The sequence below is a fragment of the Jaculus jaculus genome, chromosome 17 (genome assembly GCF_020740685.1).
Source record: "Jaculus jaculus isolate mJacJac1 chromosome 17, mJacJac1.mat.Y.cur, whole genome shotgun sequence".
NCBI lineage: Eukaryota > Metazoa > Chordata > Mammalia > Rodentia > Dipodidae > Jaculus > Jaculus jaculus.
In genome coordinates this window covers 33849933-33870008 of record NC_059118.1, presented here as the reverse complement: position 1 = coordinate 33870008, position 20076 = coordinate 33849933, and the positions used below count along the sequence as shown (strand labels likewise).

Below are 20076 nucleotides of genomic sequence, written 5' to 3'. Positions count from 1 at the left end.
AAACATAGTTTTAAAATTTCAATGCTGCTAATCTATAAAAAGCAGAGAGACCCCAATATGGAGAATGGATTAGTGAGAAAAGAAAGCCTATAGGAAGTATTCTTTTCTTTTCTTTTCTTTTTTTTTCCCCAAGGTAGGGTCTCACTCTAGCCCAGGCTGACCTGTAATTTACTATGTAGTCTCAGGCTGGCCTAGAATTCACCGCAGCCCTCCTATCTCTGCCTCCCAAGTGCTGGGATTAAAAGTGTTCACCACTACGCCCAGCCAGAAGGTTGTTTTTTCCTTTTCCTTTTCCTTTTCTTTTTCTTTTCTTTGTTTTTACTTATGAGAAAGGGCAGAGAATGGGCTCACTAGTGTTTCTTGCAGCTCCAAATGAACTCCATATGCATGTGCCACCTGGTGCATCTCACTTTATGTAGGTACTGAAAAATTAAAACCCAAGCGTCAGGCTTTGCAAGTAAGCCCCTTTAACCACTAAGCCATCACCCCAGCCCCCTTTCTTTTATAAGATAGGATTTCATGTAGCCCAGCCTGGCCTTGGACTACTGACCCTCCTGACTTCATCTCCCAAGGTATGTACCATAACACCTTAAAATGCTTTTGACGAGGGCTGGAGAGATGGCTTAGCGGTTAAGTGCTTGCCTACGAAGCCTAAGGACCCTGGTTCAAGGCTCAATTCCCCAGGACCCACGTTAGCCAGATGCACAAGGGGGCGAATGTGTCTGGAGTTCGTTTGCAGTGGCTGGAGGCCCTGGCAAACCCATTCTCTCTCTCTATCTGCCTCTTCTCTCTCTGTCACTCTCAAATAAATAAATAAAATTAAGCAAAAATAAAAAAAAATGCTTTTGACGTAATTTAGACAAGAGATGGATGGGCTAAGTAGAATGTGGTAATGGAATTTGGCAGGAAGTGGGTAGGTTTTCTTTTAATAATCCATCTTGGGAGATGGGGCATTAAGTAGGGTTGATTAGAAATGAAACAAAGACTGGCCCTAGCTGGGGGTGTAGTTCGGTGCTAGAACACTTGCCTAGCATACACGGTGCACTGGGTTGTACATTCCCAGCATGGGGTGGAGGAAGCATGGACTGGACATATGCTCATGATTGTTGGTTAGGTGGTAGACATGAGAAATCTGGACTTTGTGTACTTTTGTTTTCATTTGAAATTTTTCATTTAAAAACAAGCTACATAAAAAATAAAGTGCCTGGAAGCAAGGCTGAAACAGGGAAGTAGGGAGATGCAGCATATAGCTTGGAGAGAGATCACGGAAAAGGCAATGAATTCAGGAATGATCAGTTGATAGAAATTTAAGTCTTGAGAATGATGAGGAACTGAATGAAAAAAGAGAAAAGAGAGCTGCAGCAGAGCATTTTACACAACACATGTGAAGGCTTCTGAAAGGGAGAATCCTCAAGAATACCACAGTTAAGAAATGACAAAGAGAGTGTCACTGCCAAGATGCAGTCTCTTAGGCCAAAGGAGGCATGCCCAGGAGGCAGTTATCTCTATTGTTAAGAAAGGAAAGGACTGGTCAATATCTTTGGGATTTAGCCACACGAAAGTCCTTGATGATTCTGCTAGGGTTACAACAGGGAAGGGAATGGGGGAAGGGCAGAATGTATAGTATACAGTTTAAAGACTGAGTGGGAAATGGGAAATAGATTCAGTCTTGCCAGGCATGGTGGTGCACGTCTTTAATCCCAGCACTCAGGAGGCAGAGAGGTAGGAGGATCATTGTAAATTTGAGGCTACCCTGAGATTACATAGTGAATTACAGGTCAGCCTGGCCTAAAGTGAAACCCCACCTCGAAAAACCAAAAAATATACATTTACAAGGGGCTGAGGAGATGGTGCAGAGGGTAACGCCCTTTCTTCCCAGATCTGAGTACCCAAGTTCAGATCCTCAGACCTCACGTAAAAGCTGGAAGCCATCATGGACTTCTGTAAGATGATGACAAAAAAAAAAAAAAAATAGGAGGTAGAAACAGGGAAGCTAGTGGACCAGATAGTGTGATGAGCACAGCAGTGAACAACAGAGAGAGAGAGAGAGAGAGAGAGAGAGAGAGAGAGAGAGAGAGAGAGAGAGAGGCCCCTGTCTCTAATGAAGTGGAAGGCAAGGACCAACAGGAAAAGTTATCCTCTTATCTCCACTCATGGACACCTGCACTCACACACATGAACAGAACAGGCACTCAGACATGAACACATGCACGCACACATATAAACACCTTGTACACACACCAAACTGTATTTGCTAAACACAAACTATATGCCAGACATTGTTTTAGTTCCTGGGTATCTAGTAATGGAAAAAGCAGACAATGTCTTGCTTTCAAGGCCTGATTTTCTAGGGACAGCTAATGAACATGTTGTTTATTAACATGTAACATGTTGTTTAGTTCTAATTGCCATTAAGAGAAATAAAACATGATGAGGGAAAAAGAGTGTATGTTGCTGGTCTGTATTAAACCAGTATCGTTTCAATAAGCACATCTAAAGGAAAAGGGGGCAATGAGGAAAGGATGTTCAAGGTCAAGGTGAGAGGTACACCAGGTGCCAATCCTGGAGTCAGGAAAGCATCTGGCTGTCATTCAATCACTCTGATTAAAAAAAAAAAAAAAAAGTTTTTGTTTTTTTTTGAGGTAGGGTTTTACTCTAGCTCAGGCTATGTAATTTCAGGGTGGCCTTGAACTCATGGTGATTCTCCTTCCTCTGCTTCCCAAGTGCTAGGATTAAAGGCATGTGCCACCATGCCCAGCTAATTAAAAAAAAATTATATATTTATTTGCAAGGAGCGGGGAGATGGAAAGAGAGAAAGAATATGAGAAAGAGTGTACCAGCCTCTGGCTGCTTCAGATGGGCTGCAGACACATGCACCACTTTGTGCATCGTTGGTACTGGGGAACTGAACTCGGGTTGTTTAAGCTCTGTAGGCAAGTGCCTTAATTGCTGTGCCATCTCTTCAGACCCTGATTTTTAACTTTTATTATTTAGTGTTTGTAAGATTCAGAAGTGACCAAGGACCATGGAGACCACTCTGAGGCAAAGATGGAAGTTTTTATGGGGGGGGGGGGAACACGAGCTGCCAGGACTGACTCTCAAGAACGGAGCAGTCATCTTGGGGTTACACATAGTGGTGGGCTTTATAGGCTCTTCAGATGGGGGAAGGTGAGGAAGGGAAGGAATTTCTTTGTTGGGGCAGTAAACCTCTGTTCTTTACATTAGCCATAAGATGAGACCAGAAGTGACCCAGTGAGAGATAAGGGGGCAGGAAATCTAGACCTGGAGACTTGTGAGGCAGGGGAGGGATGATGGCTGAACAATTTCTTGAGGAATGTGGGTGTCTCCTCTGTCGCCATCCTGCTGTCTGCCCTCCTGCTGTCCTGGGTGACTCCATTTTGTCTTGACCTAACAGTTCTGTGCCTGCATGTTCACCCCTGTGAACGCAGGTGGGCCCCTGCACAGCACGGATATGATCAGAGGACAACTTTTTGGTTAGTTCTCGGCCTTTGCATTTCATTTGAGGCAGGGTCTCTTCCATGGATTCTAGCTCCACATTGCTGTGCTTCCCAAGAGCTTCCTGAAAGTTTTCCTGTCTGCCTCCCAACTCAATGCCAATGCCAACATCAACTTTGACCAAGATGGCTATGAGCAATTCCTCAGCTTCATGGTCTGTAATCACAGAAGCTCGCCATGATTTCCTGTTTCCTGTGTGGGCTCTGGGGATCCAACTCAGTACTCCAGGGGCAGGTGCTTTATCCACTGAGCCATCTCCCCTGTCTGTCTGTCTGTCTGTCTGTCTGTCTGTCTGTCTGTCTGTCTATCTATCTATCTATCTACCTACCTACCTATCCATCCATCCATCCATCCATCCATCCATCCATCCATCCATCCATCCATCCAGCTATTGTATCAGGAAAAATCCTCATGTGCTAACGACCAAATGTAAGCATGCAGTGTGGCTTTACCTAAATATATAATTTTGACATGTCAATGGCCTCTTATGCTGGCCATCTTCTGAATTAGCAAATACAGGTTGAGCTATGAAACATCTAAGGCTAAAGTACTATTTTTTGTTTGTTTGTTTGTTTTTCAAGGTAGAGTTTTACTGTAGCCCAAACTGGCCTGGAATTCACAAGGGAGTCTCAGGGTGGCCTTGAACTCACAGTGATCCTCCTTCCTCTGCCTTCTGAGTGCTTGGATTAAAGGTGTGTGCCCTGAAATCCCAATTTTCATCTTAAAAAACAGGCCATTGGGGCTGGGGCAATGGCCCAGTGGTTAAAACTATTCCTTGCAAGGTTTGTCTGCCAGGTTTGATTCCCCAGTACCCACATAAAGCCAGATATACAAAGTGACACATGTGTCTAGAGTGCCTTGACAGCAGCAAAAGACCTGGTGTACCCACTATCTTTCTCTCTCTCATCAACAACTAAATAAATAAGTAAATGAGGTCACAGTGAGACGGACAAGAGCAAGATAGTTTTTCATAGGTAGTCAGTCAGGAATAAAGCCCAAAGATAAGAAGATGCCACCCTGCCTGTCCTGGCAAAACTCAGCATCTAATCAAGTTTCATCCAAGTTGCCTAAAAGCAACAATGCCCTCTACTTTCTCCCCAGTCTAACCCACCTGGATGGGCTGGCTCTTCCTGGGCCAGCCCCCTGAGTCCACAGACCAAGCACCTAAGTCTGGTGAAAAAAGCCATCCTAATTAACTATATAGGGCTTATTGTGTATGTCACCACTCTCTTGGCTACTCATTCTCCTGGTGTCTGAGTCTCTTGGTGTCTGCTTGTGTATAAGATCTTTTCCCTTACCAACCTGGATGGGAACTGGGAAAGGGAAAGATCGCTCTCATCTGCCTGGATACTTCTTGGGTGCTTTTTACATGATTTTGTTTTCAGATGCTTTCTCACTCTTTTACACACGTGATTTTTCTATAAACGGTGAGTCTGCCACATGTATAATTCTCTTGGCTATATTCTCTTGGCACTGGACTCCTGATTCCTGCTTTGGCGCTCTCTGACTCTGCTATGTGTGCGACATTTCTTTAAGCCCTGAGTCCTTCACTAACCCATTTCTTATTCTTTCCTGATCCCTATGTGATTGTAAGGGTGAAGGGTCTGCACTCCCATGCTCTGCTTCCCGCATGTGTGCACTGTTTCTTTTAAATCTTTTGGTATGGTCTCTCACATCCCCGCCTTCCATGTGAGTGTATGTGTCAGAAGTCTCCCCATCTCCTGGATTCTCTCTGTGAAGCCCCCCCCCCCTTTTTTCCAGACAGGCAAGGTGGGCAAGTAAGAGAATTCTGGCCTGTCTCTCTAGCCTTCTTCTGGGTATCAGTTCTCCCTCAATAAACCTCATAATTTAGAATTTACCCTTATCAGAGGCCATTTCCTCAATTCTTTGTTAAAATGAACAGGAACTTAAAAGTTGGGGTTCATGGACCTGGGAGAACCCCCTGTAACCCACAACTCCGTAACAATAGATTTTAGGCAACCATAATTGGTATTGTTTTCATACACTACACGGTACTTCTATGCATTTGATGAGACTTACACACCCAATCCTATCACTTTTTTTTTGTTGTTTTTGAAGTAGGTCTCCAGTGTGACCTGGAATTCAGTATGTAGTCTCAGGGTGGCCTCGAAGTCACAGCAATTCTCTTACCTCTGCCTCCCCAGTGCTGGGATTACAGGCGTGTGCCACCACGCCTGGTTTCCCATCACGTTTTTTAAATATTAAAGATTAGTGGGCTGGAGAGATGGCTTAGCGGTTAAGCGCTTGCCTGTGAAGCCTAAGAACCCTGGTTCGAGGCTTGATTCCCCAGGACCCACGTTAGCCAGATGCACAAGGGGGCACACGCGTGTGGAGTTCGTTTGCAGTGGCTGTAAGCCCTGACTCGCCCATTCTCTCTCTCTCTCTCTCAAATAAATAAAAGTAAACAACAAAATAAAAAAAAATATTAAAGATTAGCAGTGTCCTCAAAGAAACTTAAAAGTGACTTCAAATTGGAAAAAATGCTGCAAAGTAGGGCCTACTTTGTCCCCTCTAAGTTCTCAAAACAGACAAGTTTGGTGGCACAATGAAGAAACTTAAAATGTGACACGCGGGTGGAAAATGGAATGTGAAAGGAAGGGGATGATCCCTGTATGCAATGTACCATGACCTCCCAATAGCTCTTGGTTTTTAAAGATCTTTGTGATTACATACCATAGAATATTTCTTGCCTAAGTTCCCCTGATGCGACCTATGTAATCTTGTGACTTCTTGTAATAGCCCCTCCCCCCCATGCTTAACAGTATGTAATTCTGTGGTCTAACTCCCCATCCTGGTTTTACTAACATCATGTGGTTATTTCCAATATAAGCTGACACCCTACTGATCAGGGCTGCATCTTGAGATCTCGAACTCTGAGATGCAGACCTGGTGCCAGCTTTCCTGTTTTTCTTTCTTTCTACTCAATAAAACTTGGCCCCACTTTCCGGGAGTCCATGGTCTTACTTGGGCGACACCGGACTCCTGACAGCCAGGGCTGGGCTTTAGACCTTTACTAGCTGAAAATGTCTTCAGACCTCACTTCAGTGAAGTGAAGTCGTTAAGTCCCTCTCCTACCCAGACCCGGGACTCGTCGCTGAGCATCCCGCAGCAGAGAGGGAGGAGGCCCGCGTGGCTCAAAACCCAAAGTACCCGGGAAAGTCGCGCGCGCCGCGGAGAATAAGTTTGGCCGGACCACGTTCCGCGCTTCCTCCGCCCCTCACGGCCTCCGGGCTCCTCCCGGGTCCTAAAGAGAACGGACCCTCGGCCTAGCACTCGGCATCCGCGGTGACTTCCGGGAGAAGTTTTGGGCCCCGTGGGCTCCCGTCGGTCGCCACACCCTCCCACCAGAAGTAGCGGCAGAGACGCGGGGAATTCGCGGCCCGCGGCGTGTTTGATGAATGCGACGCAGCCTAAGCATGGGCGACCATGGCCTGGAGCTGGCCTCTATGATCCCCGCCCTGCGGGAGTTGGGCAGGTAGGCCCAGGCGTCCCCAGTCTTGTGTCGCGCGTCCTCCCCACCGCCCCTAGGCCTCTCCGGCCTCGCGGTGCGGGGATCCGGTCAGCCCGCGCCGCGGCCCTGGTGGACGTGCTGGGCGTTTCGCCCCAGTGGAGCCTCGTTCCGCGCCCGGGGAAAGCGGGTTCGAGGCGGGGGAAGCGTCTGCCGCCGTGGGCCCTGGGCGCCCGCAGCGTGCCCCGGCCTGGGACGTCTCGCCTTCCCACATGCAGTTGCTTCTCACAAGCGCCGTCCCGAGTAACAGGCCCTTCGGGTGTCCATATTCACTCCTGTAGGAATCGGCTGATTTCAAAACGGTCTGGGCAGAGGAAATCACGACCCCGGCTTTGATTTTAGCCAGGGAAACGAGTTGCTGGAAAAGGCGGTTGGTTTCTCTCTCCGGAGTGAGGTCATGCATATGTTAGCCTAAAGATTGCAATCCTCTTGGATTTGATCCTCCAGTCCTTTTTTTTCTTTTCTTTTCCTTTTTTCCTTTCTTTTGCGAAGTAGGGTCTCGCTGTCGCACAGGCTGACCTGGAGTTTATTATGTAGTCTCAGGCTGGCCTCGAACTCGCAGCGACCCTCCTACCTCGGCCTCCGAAGTGTTGAGATTAAAGGTGTGCGCCACCACGCCTGGCTGTCGCCCAGTTCTCGACTGTATGTTTTTAGTTAGAAATCCAAGGGACTGGACACAGGTTCACAAATCTAAACATACACAGCGTTGCCTACATTTTAAAATACTTTAGTATTATTTATTTGCAAATGATATTTTCTGTAACCCTAACAGTAAAATGGTGTAAGTCAGTGTCTTCCCTGAAGAAAGCAAAATTACTTAATGGTTGCCACATCCTCTCAACACCTGTTGGCTTTCCTCTACCAGGCTTCTGGGGAGGAGGATTTGGTTCCATTGCGGTCTTCTATTACTGTACTTGAATAATCAGTGAAAATAATTCTCGACTTCCTAAAGTGGTCACTTTCCGCATAAAGTCAATACTGACATTTCATGTGATATCTACTTCCTCTTATTTGTGTATTTTTTTGAAGTCCAATTGTATTTATTTCTACTTGTTGGTCATACAAAGAAATCTAGGCTTTCTTTTCTCAATTGCATAATTAAGTAGGATAAAATGGAAAAAAAAATTAACTTCCTGTCTCTTTTTCGTGCGAAATTTTTTCACTTTGTATGACAGTGGCCAACATACTTCTTATAAACGTGTTTATAAGCATGGTAGTGTGTGTGTGTGTGTGTGTGTGTGTGTGTGTAGGCCAGCAGAAATCTCTAGAGTTTCTTGCACATTATCCACTTTTTTTGAGATAGGGTCTTTAATTGGCTTAGTGCTTGCTAATTATGCTAGACTCACTGGCCAGTGAGCCCCAGGGTTCTTTCTCCACAACTCAGGCACTGCCTTCACCTCCAGCATTTTTACATGGATGCTGGTCCTGGGGATAAAATTTAGGTACTCATGCTTGCAAGGCAAACACTTTATCATCTGAGCCATCTCCTAGCCCAGCAAGTATACTTCTTGTCCACATTTTGTAGTTTCTATCTTTTTCTAAAGGAAGATGAATAAAAGTGATTTTAGGAAGTTGATGTACACATTTCATCTCTCAGCATTAGTCTAGCTCATTATATTTTTCTTTCCTTGCTTTCATGTAAAATGATCTGGTTAGTACTTTATCCTTTTTACTCTTTCTTCATCTGACTTCTTAATACAAATAATGGCTTCTTATATTTGTAGTTTGTTTTATCAACAGAGCTTATGCTATTTTTCAACTATAACCATTCCAAGAGACAGAACAGTAAAACTGACCTGTAAAAAGTTGTCAAATGAATTGCCATGATTTTTTCCTGTTGTTATTTTGCATCATGTCTCTCTTATTTATTTATTTTATTATTTATTTTATTTTATTTTTATTAACATTTTCCATGATTATAAAAAAATATCCCATGGTAATTCCCTCCCTCCCCCTTCCCACTTTCCCCTTTGAAATTCCATTCTTCATCATATTACCTCCCCATCTCAATCATTGTCCTTACATATATACAATATCAACCTATTAAGTACCTTCCTCCCTTCCTTTCTTTGATTTTTTTTTTTTTTTTTACTGTACCTACTTCAAACACATTCATCCATTTTCATAGTGTCTTCATGATGGAGAATAGAAAAATATTACCACTATTTATATTTTGAGAAACAAGTTGACAAATTAAAATCACAGTTAACAAGTATTAGAGCTAGGTTTAGATTTAGTCCATTCTTTTCTTCAAGATGTGTATTTTATTTACTTTTTAGTTTTTCAAGATGGGGTCTCACTCTAGCCTTAGGGTGGCCTTGCACTCACTGTGATCCTTCTACCTCTGCCTCCCAGGTGCTGGGATTAAAGGCCATCATGCCCAACACATATGTGTCCCCCTCCATTTGAATATGGCAATTAGACTTCTGAAAAATATGAGATGCCATTGTTCTAATTTGTCATTGTTTCCTTATTCTTTCAACTTAATTTTGTCCCATTGTTATTTGCTGTTTGCTGTTAGTATTCTTTACTCCTTATACTCGTTCTGGGCAATCTTTTTACTCTCCTGCTTTTGACTACCATCAGCTATTTGATGGCTTCAGTTTTCCTGGATCATATCTCCCATAGGATTACAAATCCATATTCTCTCAATATATCTAATGCATTAAAAAAAAACTCTTGACTTCATTTGGTCATCTTTGCATGATTCCAGTGTTTGTGGAGTTTTGCTTTATGGGGAATTTTTCTGTTTTTTTATTTTTTATTTTTTTCCTCTTTCACAGAAGTTTTATGAGCTGGTGTTCATAAAAAGAATGAGCACTTAGAGCTGAGCCACTAATGAAACGTGGGTGCTTCCACCTTTTGAGAATCATGAATAATGCTGCTATGAGCATTAATGTAAAAATACCTGTTTAAGTCCCTGCTTTCAGTTCTTTTGGATGTATATACTCAGAAGAATTGCTGGATTATAGGCTAACTATATTAACTTTTCCCTTTTTTTGTGGGAGAAGCTGTGTTCTATAGGTTTTACATAGGCTTATATCAACATTTCATAGGGAGGTGGCACGATGCATCACTAGTTAAAGGTGTTTGCTTCCAAAGCCTGTTAGCCTAGATTCATGCCCCCCTCCCCAAACATATTACAAATACACACACACACATTTTGGTTTTTCAAGGTAGGGTCTTGCTATACTCTAGGCTGACCTGGAATTCACTATGTAGTCTTAGGGTGTCCTCAAACTCATGGTAATTCTCCTACCTCTGCCTCCCACGTGCTGGGATTAAAGGCATGCACCACCACACCTGGCCCAAATGAATATTTTTTAAATTAAAAAGATTTGTATTATAAGCCAGGCATGGTGACACATACCTTAATCCCAGCACTCAGGAGGCAGAGGTCAGAAGATTGCCATGAGTTCAAGTCCACCCTGACTCGAGTGAGTTCCAGGCCAGTCTGAGCTAGAGTAAGACCCTACCTCAACCCCCCCCAAAAAATTGTATTATAGAAACATAATAGAATCCACATATAATTTAAATATCTTTAGTATAATTGCATTTTGAAAAAAAGGAAAAAAAATAATATTAACTTTAACTCCATGTCTTCAAGTATTATGTCCACAGTAACTAGTATAAGTGATTATTTATTTGCAAGCATAGAGAAATAGAAATAGGGCCTCTAGCTGTTGCAAACGAACTCCAGATGCATGTGCCTCTTGGTGCATCTGGCTTCATATGGACACTGGGTAATTGAACTCAGGTTGTTAGGCTTTGCAAGCAAGACCTAACCTAGAGCCATCTCTCCAGCCCCTAGTATAAATGATTAATAAGAGGTCATACTTAAAAAAAATAATTATTTGAGAGAGAGAGTGAGAATGGGCTCACCAGGGCCTCTACCCACTGCAAATGAACTTCAGGCACATGAGCTACCTTGTGTATCTGGCTTTATGTAGGTACTGGGCAATCAAACCTGGGTTCTTTGGCTTTGTAGGCAAGCGCCTTAACTGCTAAGCAATCTCTCCAGCCCGAGAGGTTATACTTTTTGTGCTGAATATTAGTAATCCAAAGTGTAGTTTACACTTATTCATTCAATTTGGAGTAACTTGAATTCAAGTGCTAAGTACTATCAATGGCTAATGGCTACACTTCTGATTATAGCACATCTAGATTTTGCAGATTGGATCCTTGTAGTGTCATTTAACATGTTCTTTTTTTCTTGTAAATTAATAATGTTTTTAGATCTATCTTTTCATTCTTAAGCAGAATACTGCAAATGTCCTCACTAAAACTGACCACATTTGGTAAGTTCAAAACTTTGGAGAATTTTCTTACAAATGACATTCTGAGTCCTTTTAAAGATTAAAAGCTTTTTGTTGATTTGGTTTAGTTTTGGGTTTTTGCGACAGCCCATACTAGCCTGGAATGTGTCACCCTTCTGCTTCAGCCTTCCACAGGCTGGAATGATAGAATGTGCCTTCAAGCCTCTTTTAACAAACTTGTTTGTATTTTAGTGCTGCTCCAGAGGAATATAATACAGTTGTACAGAAACCAAGACAAATTCTATGTCAGTTCATTGACCGAATACTTACAGATGTAAACGTTGGTAAGAAAACAATAATTTCATATGTGACCTTCTTGTATTACTGTAGGCAGTTTTAGTTAGAGTCTTTTTGATAGTTAATATTTTCAAGCAGGTTGTTATTCAATGTTGCTTGTTACTTGTAATATAATGTAACTTAGACTATTGGTTGGTGGTTTTTTGAGATACAGTTTCATGTAACCTAGGTTAGCCTTGAACTTACTCTATAGCTGAGGATTACCTTGAACTCCTGATCCTCCTATTTATGCCATTTACCATACTCAGCTGCAATTTAGACTTTTTTAAAAAATAATTTATTTTTATTTCTTTATGAGAAAGAGAGAGAGGTATATCTTGCTTATGGTGGTACTGGGGAATCAAACCTGGGTCCTTAGGCTTCACAGGCAAGTACCTTAACTGGTAAGCCATCTCTCCAGCCCTGACTTTTTTTTTTTTTTTTTTACTATATTTTTATTTATTTATTTGAGAGAGAGAGAGAGAAGAAGAGAGAGAGAATGGGCACACCAGGGCCTCTAGCCACTGCAAACAAACTCCAGACACATGTGCCCCCTTGTACATCTGTCTTATGTGGGTCCTGGGGAATTGAACCAAGGTTCTTTGGCTTTGCAGGCAAATGCCTTAACTGCTAAGTCATCTCTCCAGCCCTAGACTCTTTAAGCTAGTTCTATTTATCCATTAGTGACCTTGATTTTTTACTGTTTACTATGAGTTCTTTTTTTTGAGATAGGGTCTCACTGTAGTTCAGGTTTACCTGGAATTCTCTATGTAGTCTCAGGGGCCTCAAACTCAAGGCGATCCTCCTACCTCTGCCTCCTGAGTGCTGGGATTAAAGGTGTGTGTCACCACGCCCAGTTTACTATGAGATCTTTGATATCAGATGTTAGCTCCAAAATACATCTGGTCAAGTCCAATCATGTGAACCTCATTTTAATAATGTCTTGTACCAATGGTGGATATGTAGCAAATGCCACAGAAAACTGTTTAAGCTTTGCTATCTTTACAAGGGTAATACAAGCCGGTTGTGGTAGCACACACCTTTAATCTCAGCACTTGGGAGGCTGAGGTAGGAGGATTGCTGTGAGTTCGAGGCCAGCCTTGTCTATAGAGTTATTTCCAGGTCAGCCTAGGTCAGAGTGAATCCCTATCTGAAAACAAATAAGACAAAGGTAAAAAAGTTCTATGAGTTATGAAATCAACTGTAGTGGCAACCTAAAAGGTAAGTACAACCAAGTTAGTCATTCACATCTCTCTTGCACTGACATTGCATGGGGGGATTACGAGTGCATTGTGGCTCAAGGGTTATAACTTTCATTCCAGATTTGATACCAAGACATTTTATAATTTGTCATAGCCATTTAACCTTTGTTTTCTCAATCAATAAAATGATGAATTGCTAAAGATATAACAAATGAACACTAACAAGATGTGCTTTTGTAGGGAGTCCCTTTGTTTGGCCTTTCCTCTCTGCCAGTTCTTCACCTTGGAATTCCTTCACAGTATCTTCCCAGAACCTGTCTTCTTGAATTCTGGATTAGTGCCATTAACACATTGTACTACTATTTTCATTTGTTTGTTTGACTCCTTTACCAGACATTGAGATTTTTTAAAAAATATTCATATTTTCACATAGTCCCTGACATGTAGGCCTATATTACATATTTGCAAACAAAATAGGATGTATGATAGATAGTTGTACATGATTATCAATAAACATTTAAAATTCAGTAAGATTATATGGGACTGGAGAGATGGCTTAATAGTTGGGATGCTTCCCTGCAAAGCCTAATGACCTGGGTTTGATTCCCTAGTACCCACATAAGACATATGCATCTGGAGTATGTTTACAGTGGCTAGAGGCCTTGACCTACACATTCCTCTCTCTCTCTGCTATAAATAAATTAAATTAAATTAAATTATAGATTTTGTCACATCAATTTAGCTTGAGCACTGTGTTGGATAAAAATTCTGGTCATCAAAGTAGTTTCCTTGTAAATTTTAATTTTGTTTTTATTTTTTAAATATTTTATTTTTTTTTTAAACAAATTTTTGTTCATTTTTATTTATTTATTTGAGAGTGACAGAGAGAGAACGGGCATGCAGGGCTTCCAGCCACTGCAAACGAACTCCAGATGCATGCGCCCCCTTGTGCATCTGGCTAACGTGGGTCCTGGGGCATCGAGCCTCAAACCAGGGTCCTTAGACTTCACAGGCAAGCGCTTAACTGCTAAGCCATCTCTCCAGCCCTTATTTTTATTTATTTGAGAGATAGAAAGAGGCAGAGAGAGAGAGAGAATTGGTGCACTAGAGCTTCCAGTCCTTAATTTTATTTATTTATTTTTTATTTGAGAGAGAGAGAGAGAACACAAAAGAAAGAAAGAGTCATTTAGAGAGAGAATGGGTGTGTCAGGGCCTTCAGCTACTGCAAACGAGCTCCAGATGCACGTGCCACCTTGTGCATCTGACTTATGTGGGTCCTGGCAAATGGTTCTGGGTCTTTTGGCTTTTTAGGCAAGTGCCTTAACTGCTAAGCCATCCCTCCAGCCCAAAGTCTAGTTTTTTAATAAAGGTGTATTACTTAATTTGTCATGACTAAAGTGAATCTTTTATATTTTCAGTTGCTCTAGAACTTGTAAAGAAAATTGACTCTCAGCCAACTTCTGTGATGTTGCTGGATTTTATCCAGCATATCATGAAATCTTCTCCACTGATGTTTGTAAATGTGAATGGAAGCCAGGGCCAAGATGAGACCAAAGGCAGCTGTATTGGTGAGCTGTTACTCATCTCCAATCTGTTTTGGTGTTTTGCTTTTGTTTTTGCATGTGCATGCCTGTGTGGTGTGCATGCTTGCATGTATACATGTATGTGTGGACAGGATTGTGGAGGCCAAAGGTTGACATTAGTGGTGTGGCGCACGCCTTTAATCCCAGCACTCAGATCAGTCTGGGCTAGAGTAAGCACTAGTTCATGAACTTGTTTCATATCTCTTAACAAATGTATTTCTTAATTTCAGTCCAAAAGTTCGCAAAATTATACATAGGATTCATGAGGACTATCAATTGATGTATTCTTACAAATGTGAGACAGTCACTATTGAGAAAAGTTTTTTGAGGTGTTGGGGATCAAACACAGCACTTTGCACATGCCGGGCACGTGCTCTATCACTCATTTACACTCCTCCACTTAATATGTTTCTGTTGAGGAAAGCTTGGTGTGTGGCCCACATCTGTAACCCTAGCATTTAGGACATAGAGGTGGGAGTATCAGGAGTTCAAGTACATCTTTGGCTACATATCAAGTTTAAGGCTAAGGCTCAAAAGTAACAGATTAAATACCTTAGTTTGGAACCCCAGAACCCATGTAAAAAAGCTAGATGCTGTGATAGGCTTTTTAATCCCAGCCACATCTACAGATGAGAAGAAAGAATTTGCCAGGGGTGCGGTCAGGTGTGTAGCAGTGGCCCCTAGCCTGGTGAAAGCAGCAGAGAATAAATAAGTAAACAATTTTATTGTTGAAGCAGTGGTGGTAACTAACATTTGTTGAATATTATATTTTTGAACCTATGCTAAATTTTCTTAGTTGATCCTCACAGCAACCCACTACATAGATATCATGATTCTCTTTTCATATATGAACTTATGCAGGTTCAGAAAAATGTGAAATTGACATAACTAATAGATAACAAGCTGAGGCCTTTTTTGTCTGACTCAAAGTTGTTATTCTAAACTATGATATTTCCCTTGTGTAGAGGTTGTAGACTATTCTCTTAATAAGTTTATACTTTTAAAATCAATCAGTGAGCATTTTGTAAATTAGTTAACACTGCTGATATAATTAGTATTTCTTTTCATCTATTTCAAAGAATTCACTAACTGGATCATTACAAGACTTTTACGGATTGCGGCAACTCCATCCTGTCACGTGTTACACAAGAAAATATGTGAAGTTATCTGCTCATTACTATTTCTTTTCAAAAGCAAGAATCCTGCTAGTTTTGGGGTACTTACAAAGGAATTGCTCTATCTTTTTGAAGATTTGATTGACCTCCATGAAAGAAATGCATTGGGAGAGTTTGTGGAGTGGCCAGTGGGTGTTAATCGATTTTCAAGCCAACTCGATGAACATATGGACTATTTACAACCAGCCCCTTTGCAATTCATATGCATGCAAAATTTAGAATCTATTGAAGCCACTTTATTAATGGTTCTTACTCGCATTGTTACAGCTGTGTTTTTTAGAAGACAGGAACTGTTACTTTGGCAGATAGGTTGTACTCTGCTAACATATGGTAGTCCAAAAATTAAATCTTTGGCAATTATCTTTTTAACTGAACTTTTTGAACTTGGAGGATTACCAGCACAACCAGCCAGCACTTTTTTCAGCTCATTTTTGGAATTATTACAACACCTTGTGGAAATGGATGCCACCCAGTTGAAACTGTATGAAGAGCCCTTGTCAAAACTGATGAAGACACTGTTCCCTTTTGAAGCAGAAGCTTACAAAAACATTGAACCTGTCTATTTAAATATGGTGCTGGAAAAGCTCTGTGTCATATTTGGAGATGGTATGCTTCTGCGGCTCAAGTCTGATTTGCTAAAAGCAGCTTTGTGTCATTTACTGCAGTATTTTCTTAACTTTGTGCCAGCTGGGTATGAATCTGCTTTACAAGTCAGGAAGGCCTATGTGACAAATATTTGTAGAGCTCTTGTAGATGTTCTTGGAATTCAGGTAAATATAAAGGTAAGTCATTGTATAATATACATATTGTTCACTAATAAATAAATAGATAAATAGAGTATCTTAATGTTACACACCTGAAGGCAAAATGATTTTCATAGTCTTGTTCCCTCATATGGATTTTTGCTTACATTTTGAAGGGATTTGTCTTGCTGGACTTGTAGTAGGAAAAAGTAGTTCTCTTTTAGAATTTTTCAACATAGCATTTTGAGGGGGGAAGGATTATAGTGTGGATTTGTTTTAAGCTTTCTAAGACTGTAGAAACCATCTTTGTTCTATAGAATGTGAAATGATATTAACTTGCCTTTTATGATTCATAATAGTTTACTAGAAAACACCACCTAATACATGATTATTGCCTATAAATAATATAAACATTTTATAGGATTTTATTTTTTAACTTATTTTTGTTTTCTCAGTACTTGTTGGGTCCACTTTATGCAGCCTTGAAAATGGAAAGTATGGAAGTCATTGAAGAGATTCAATGCCAAACTGAACAGGAAAATCTCAGCAGCAGTAGTGATGGAATATCACCCAAAAGGCGTAGACTCAGCTCAAAAAGACCATCAAAGCAGTCTGAAGAGTATGACCCTAATCAGTTTTAATTTAGTCATTTCATAAAATTTTATTCACTTAAAAATCAATTTTGGGGGGCTGGAGAGATGGTTTAAAGGTTAAGGCTCCTGCCTGTGAAGCCTGAGGACCCAGGTTCGAGTCACCAGTACTCTTGTAAGCCAGATACATAAGGTGGTACACGCATCAGGAGTTCCTTCTCAGTGGCCCCGGCCTGCTGATTCTTTGTCTCTTCCCCTCAAATAAATTAAGTTAAATACAATCAATTTTAGTTAAGTACTCTGTTCTAATTACATAAAAGTTTTTCTAAATATAGTCGAAGGATTGCTTAAAATACTTTACTAGATTTTGTGGTTTATTCTAATATGAAACATTTTATGTCTAAATATAGTAATTTTGAATGTTTTTGCATGCCTTGCTAATTTATCTTTTTTTATTTTTTCTTATTTATTTGTCAATAGGCAGCTTTGATTTAAAAAAAAACAGGGCTGGAGAGATGGCTTAGCAGTTAAGGTGCATGCCTACAAAGCCTAAGGACCCAGGTTTGATTCTCCAGGTCCCATGTAAGCCAGATGCACATAGTGGCACATGAGTCTGGAGTTCATTTGCAGTGGCTAGAAGCTCTGGCATGCCCATTCTCACACACACACTCTCTCTGATTGTAATAAATAAATAAAAATAAAAATCTTTTAAAAAACAAAACAAAACAACAAACACTGGTGTCCACTTTACATTGTAGAACACCTTATCTCTTCACAGGCTAGTAAGACACAGCTGTAGATGAATTATTTTATGTCCTGATCTATGGGAATGATTTATGTATGTATTTTGGATAACCTTGAAATAAGTTAGTTTTTTCCTATTTGAAGACTCAGATTATGTACCTATTGGCAATCTTTCAAATGTTAATATTTCTGAATGTAACCAAAGAATTTCCACATTTCAGCCAGGCTGAACATTGTTTTAAATATATCCTAATATAGATAGAAATTGACATCACATTGCAGTTTTTTTTTTAAGTATATGCATTTTCTTATATTTATTTCTTTTGGTGCTGAGGATTGACCTTGCATATATTAAGTAAGCACTCTACTATTGAGCTGTGTCCCCAGTTATGTGTTTCAACTGTATTTATATTAATTGTAGAACTAAACACCTGAATATGGACAAAAAGAGCACATTATGGAGTGCACTGAAACAAAAAGCTGAATCCCTTCAGAGGTCCCTTGAGTGTAATAGTCTGAAGAATCCTGTTGCCGAGACTTTGGAAGGAATCACTGTTGTGATGCAGCTGACTGCTCTCTGTACTGTTCACTGTTCACACCAAAACATGGACTGGTAAAAACAACTGACTGCATTTTCTGGGTGGGCTTCCTGTAATGAACTTGGATTTACCATTTTAGGAGAACTCATTATACATTTGATTCCTGTGACCTTAGAACACAAACCTAGCAGTGGAGAAGAGACATTTACTTTCTACTGAGTGCTACTAGTGCTGGGCACTGTGCTAAGCATTACTCCTGTCCTACTTAATCCCAACATCAATCTTAGAGGTAAATGCTGTTAGGTCCAGAAAAGTTAGTTCCTTTGTTCCTTAAGCCTACACTAACTGTTGGGAGGATGAATGATTAGAAGGTACAGAACACATTTATGTACAACTCTATGTTCTTTTGACTGTCTCCCTGATAGTAGGAGCAGGAATTTAGAACTCAGAAGTATATTTTCAGTTTCATAATCTTAATATTAATTTCCTATCAGATAAGACAAGTATGACCCTTCTCTGAAGATTTACTGCCACATTTTAAGCAAGCCTTCCTTGCTCATTGTTCATGATCATTCTGTACTTTATGACTAACCCAGCCAGCCAATACAGAGTTATAAAAGAGAGTTGGGAGAAATTATGAAGTTTGGAATTTGAGATAAAGGAGTAGTTGATTTGATTTTTGTCCTTTTATGAAGAAAGGGGTTGCTATATTAATTAATAATTATATAGACCTGTCTTTTATTATTTAAGGCTGGCAATGTCACTTTTAAAGATACTAGAGTAATTCCCACATTACAAAAGGGATTTAGAAGATTGAGACAGAAGGATCACCACTGGATTTGAAGCAAGCCTAGGCTGCAGAGTTGCTGGCTAGCCTGTGCCATAGAGTGAAGCCCTGTCACAAAACAAAACAGTGATTTAAGCTAACATAAAGAGATTAAACTTAAAACAATATGAGATTGGTTTGCATTGTCAACTTTAAATTGTTTTAAGGTTGTAGGTTAGTTTTATATTCCTTTTTCTTTGTCTTTATTAAATGCTATGTTAGGCTATACAATTTTAATGTTGTTTAAAAATGTACCCATTGCAGCCATATTTTCAAGGACTACCCACAGAAATCTGAAAGGAAACTACCTTCAGTAGTGATAACTTGGATGTCTCTGGATTTTTATACCAAAGTGCTTAAGAGTTGTAGGAGTTTGTTAGAATCAGTGCAGAAACATGAACTGGAGGCTGTCATTGATAATGTGGTGCAAATTTATGATGCTTTGATTTATATGCAAGGTGAGTACAAGTAAGCAGTAAGACAGAGTGAATTTAATCAGTATAGGAATACTCTTTCTTGTTTGCCTGAAGCTTAAATGTAGAAAGTGTTTACAAAAGCTAGATTAAATTTTTTTTTTTATTGATTTACAAGGGGAGAGAGAGCATGGGCATGCTAGGGCTTCTTGCCACTGTATATGAATTCTAGATGGATGCCACTTTGTGCATCTGGCTTTATGTGGGTACTGGGAAATTGAACCCAGGCTGTCAGGTTTTGCAAACAAGTACTGTAACCACTTAGCCATCTCTCAAACCCCCACTAGATTTTTTTTCTGTTAATTAAGCTTGTCAGTAATTTCTAAGTTCAGAATTTATTTGTAATTTACTATTTATTATTTATTTTATTTATTAATTTATTATTCTGTCAATAGAAAAAAATTTTTTCTGAGGCAGGGTCTCACACTAGCTCAGGCTGACCTTGAATTCACTATGTAGTCTCAGGGTTGCCTCAAACTCATAGTAATCCTCCTACCTCTGCCTCCCGAGTGCTGGTATTAAAGGCATGCGCCACCATGCCCAGCTAGAAAAATGTTTTGATTT

The 20076-nt window shown here is 40.5% G+C and overlaps 1 protein-coding gene across 3 annotated transcripts in view; it reads left to right on the top strand.

Annotated features, from left to right (window-relative positions):
• Positions 1-6862: 6862 nt before the first annotated feature.
• The window catches only part of Atr (ATR serine/threonine kinase), a 141200-nt gene continuing 127986 nt past the window's right edge, over positions 6863-20076 (top strand). Inside the window, exons 1-7 of one of the 3 annotated variants that reach the window (XM_045136479.1) lie at positions 6863-7012; positions 11554-11645; positions 14258-14407; positions 15502-16367; positions 16796-16959; positions 18096-18287; positions 19304-19497. In XM_045136479.1, coding sequence (XP_044992414.1) covers positions 6936-7012; positions 11554-11645; positions 14258-14407; positions 15502-16367; positions 16796-16959; positions 18096-18287; positions 19304-19497 — 1735 coding nt within the window. In that variant the 5' untranslated portion in view covers positions 6863-6935. Of the gene's footprint in view, positions 7013-11553; positions 11646-14257; positions 14408-15501; positions 16380-16795; positions 16960-18095; positions 18288-19303; positions 19498-20076 lie in introns of those variants that run through there. The other 2 variants (XM_045136478.1, XM_045136480.1) reach the window with 2 other exon arrangements.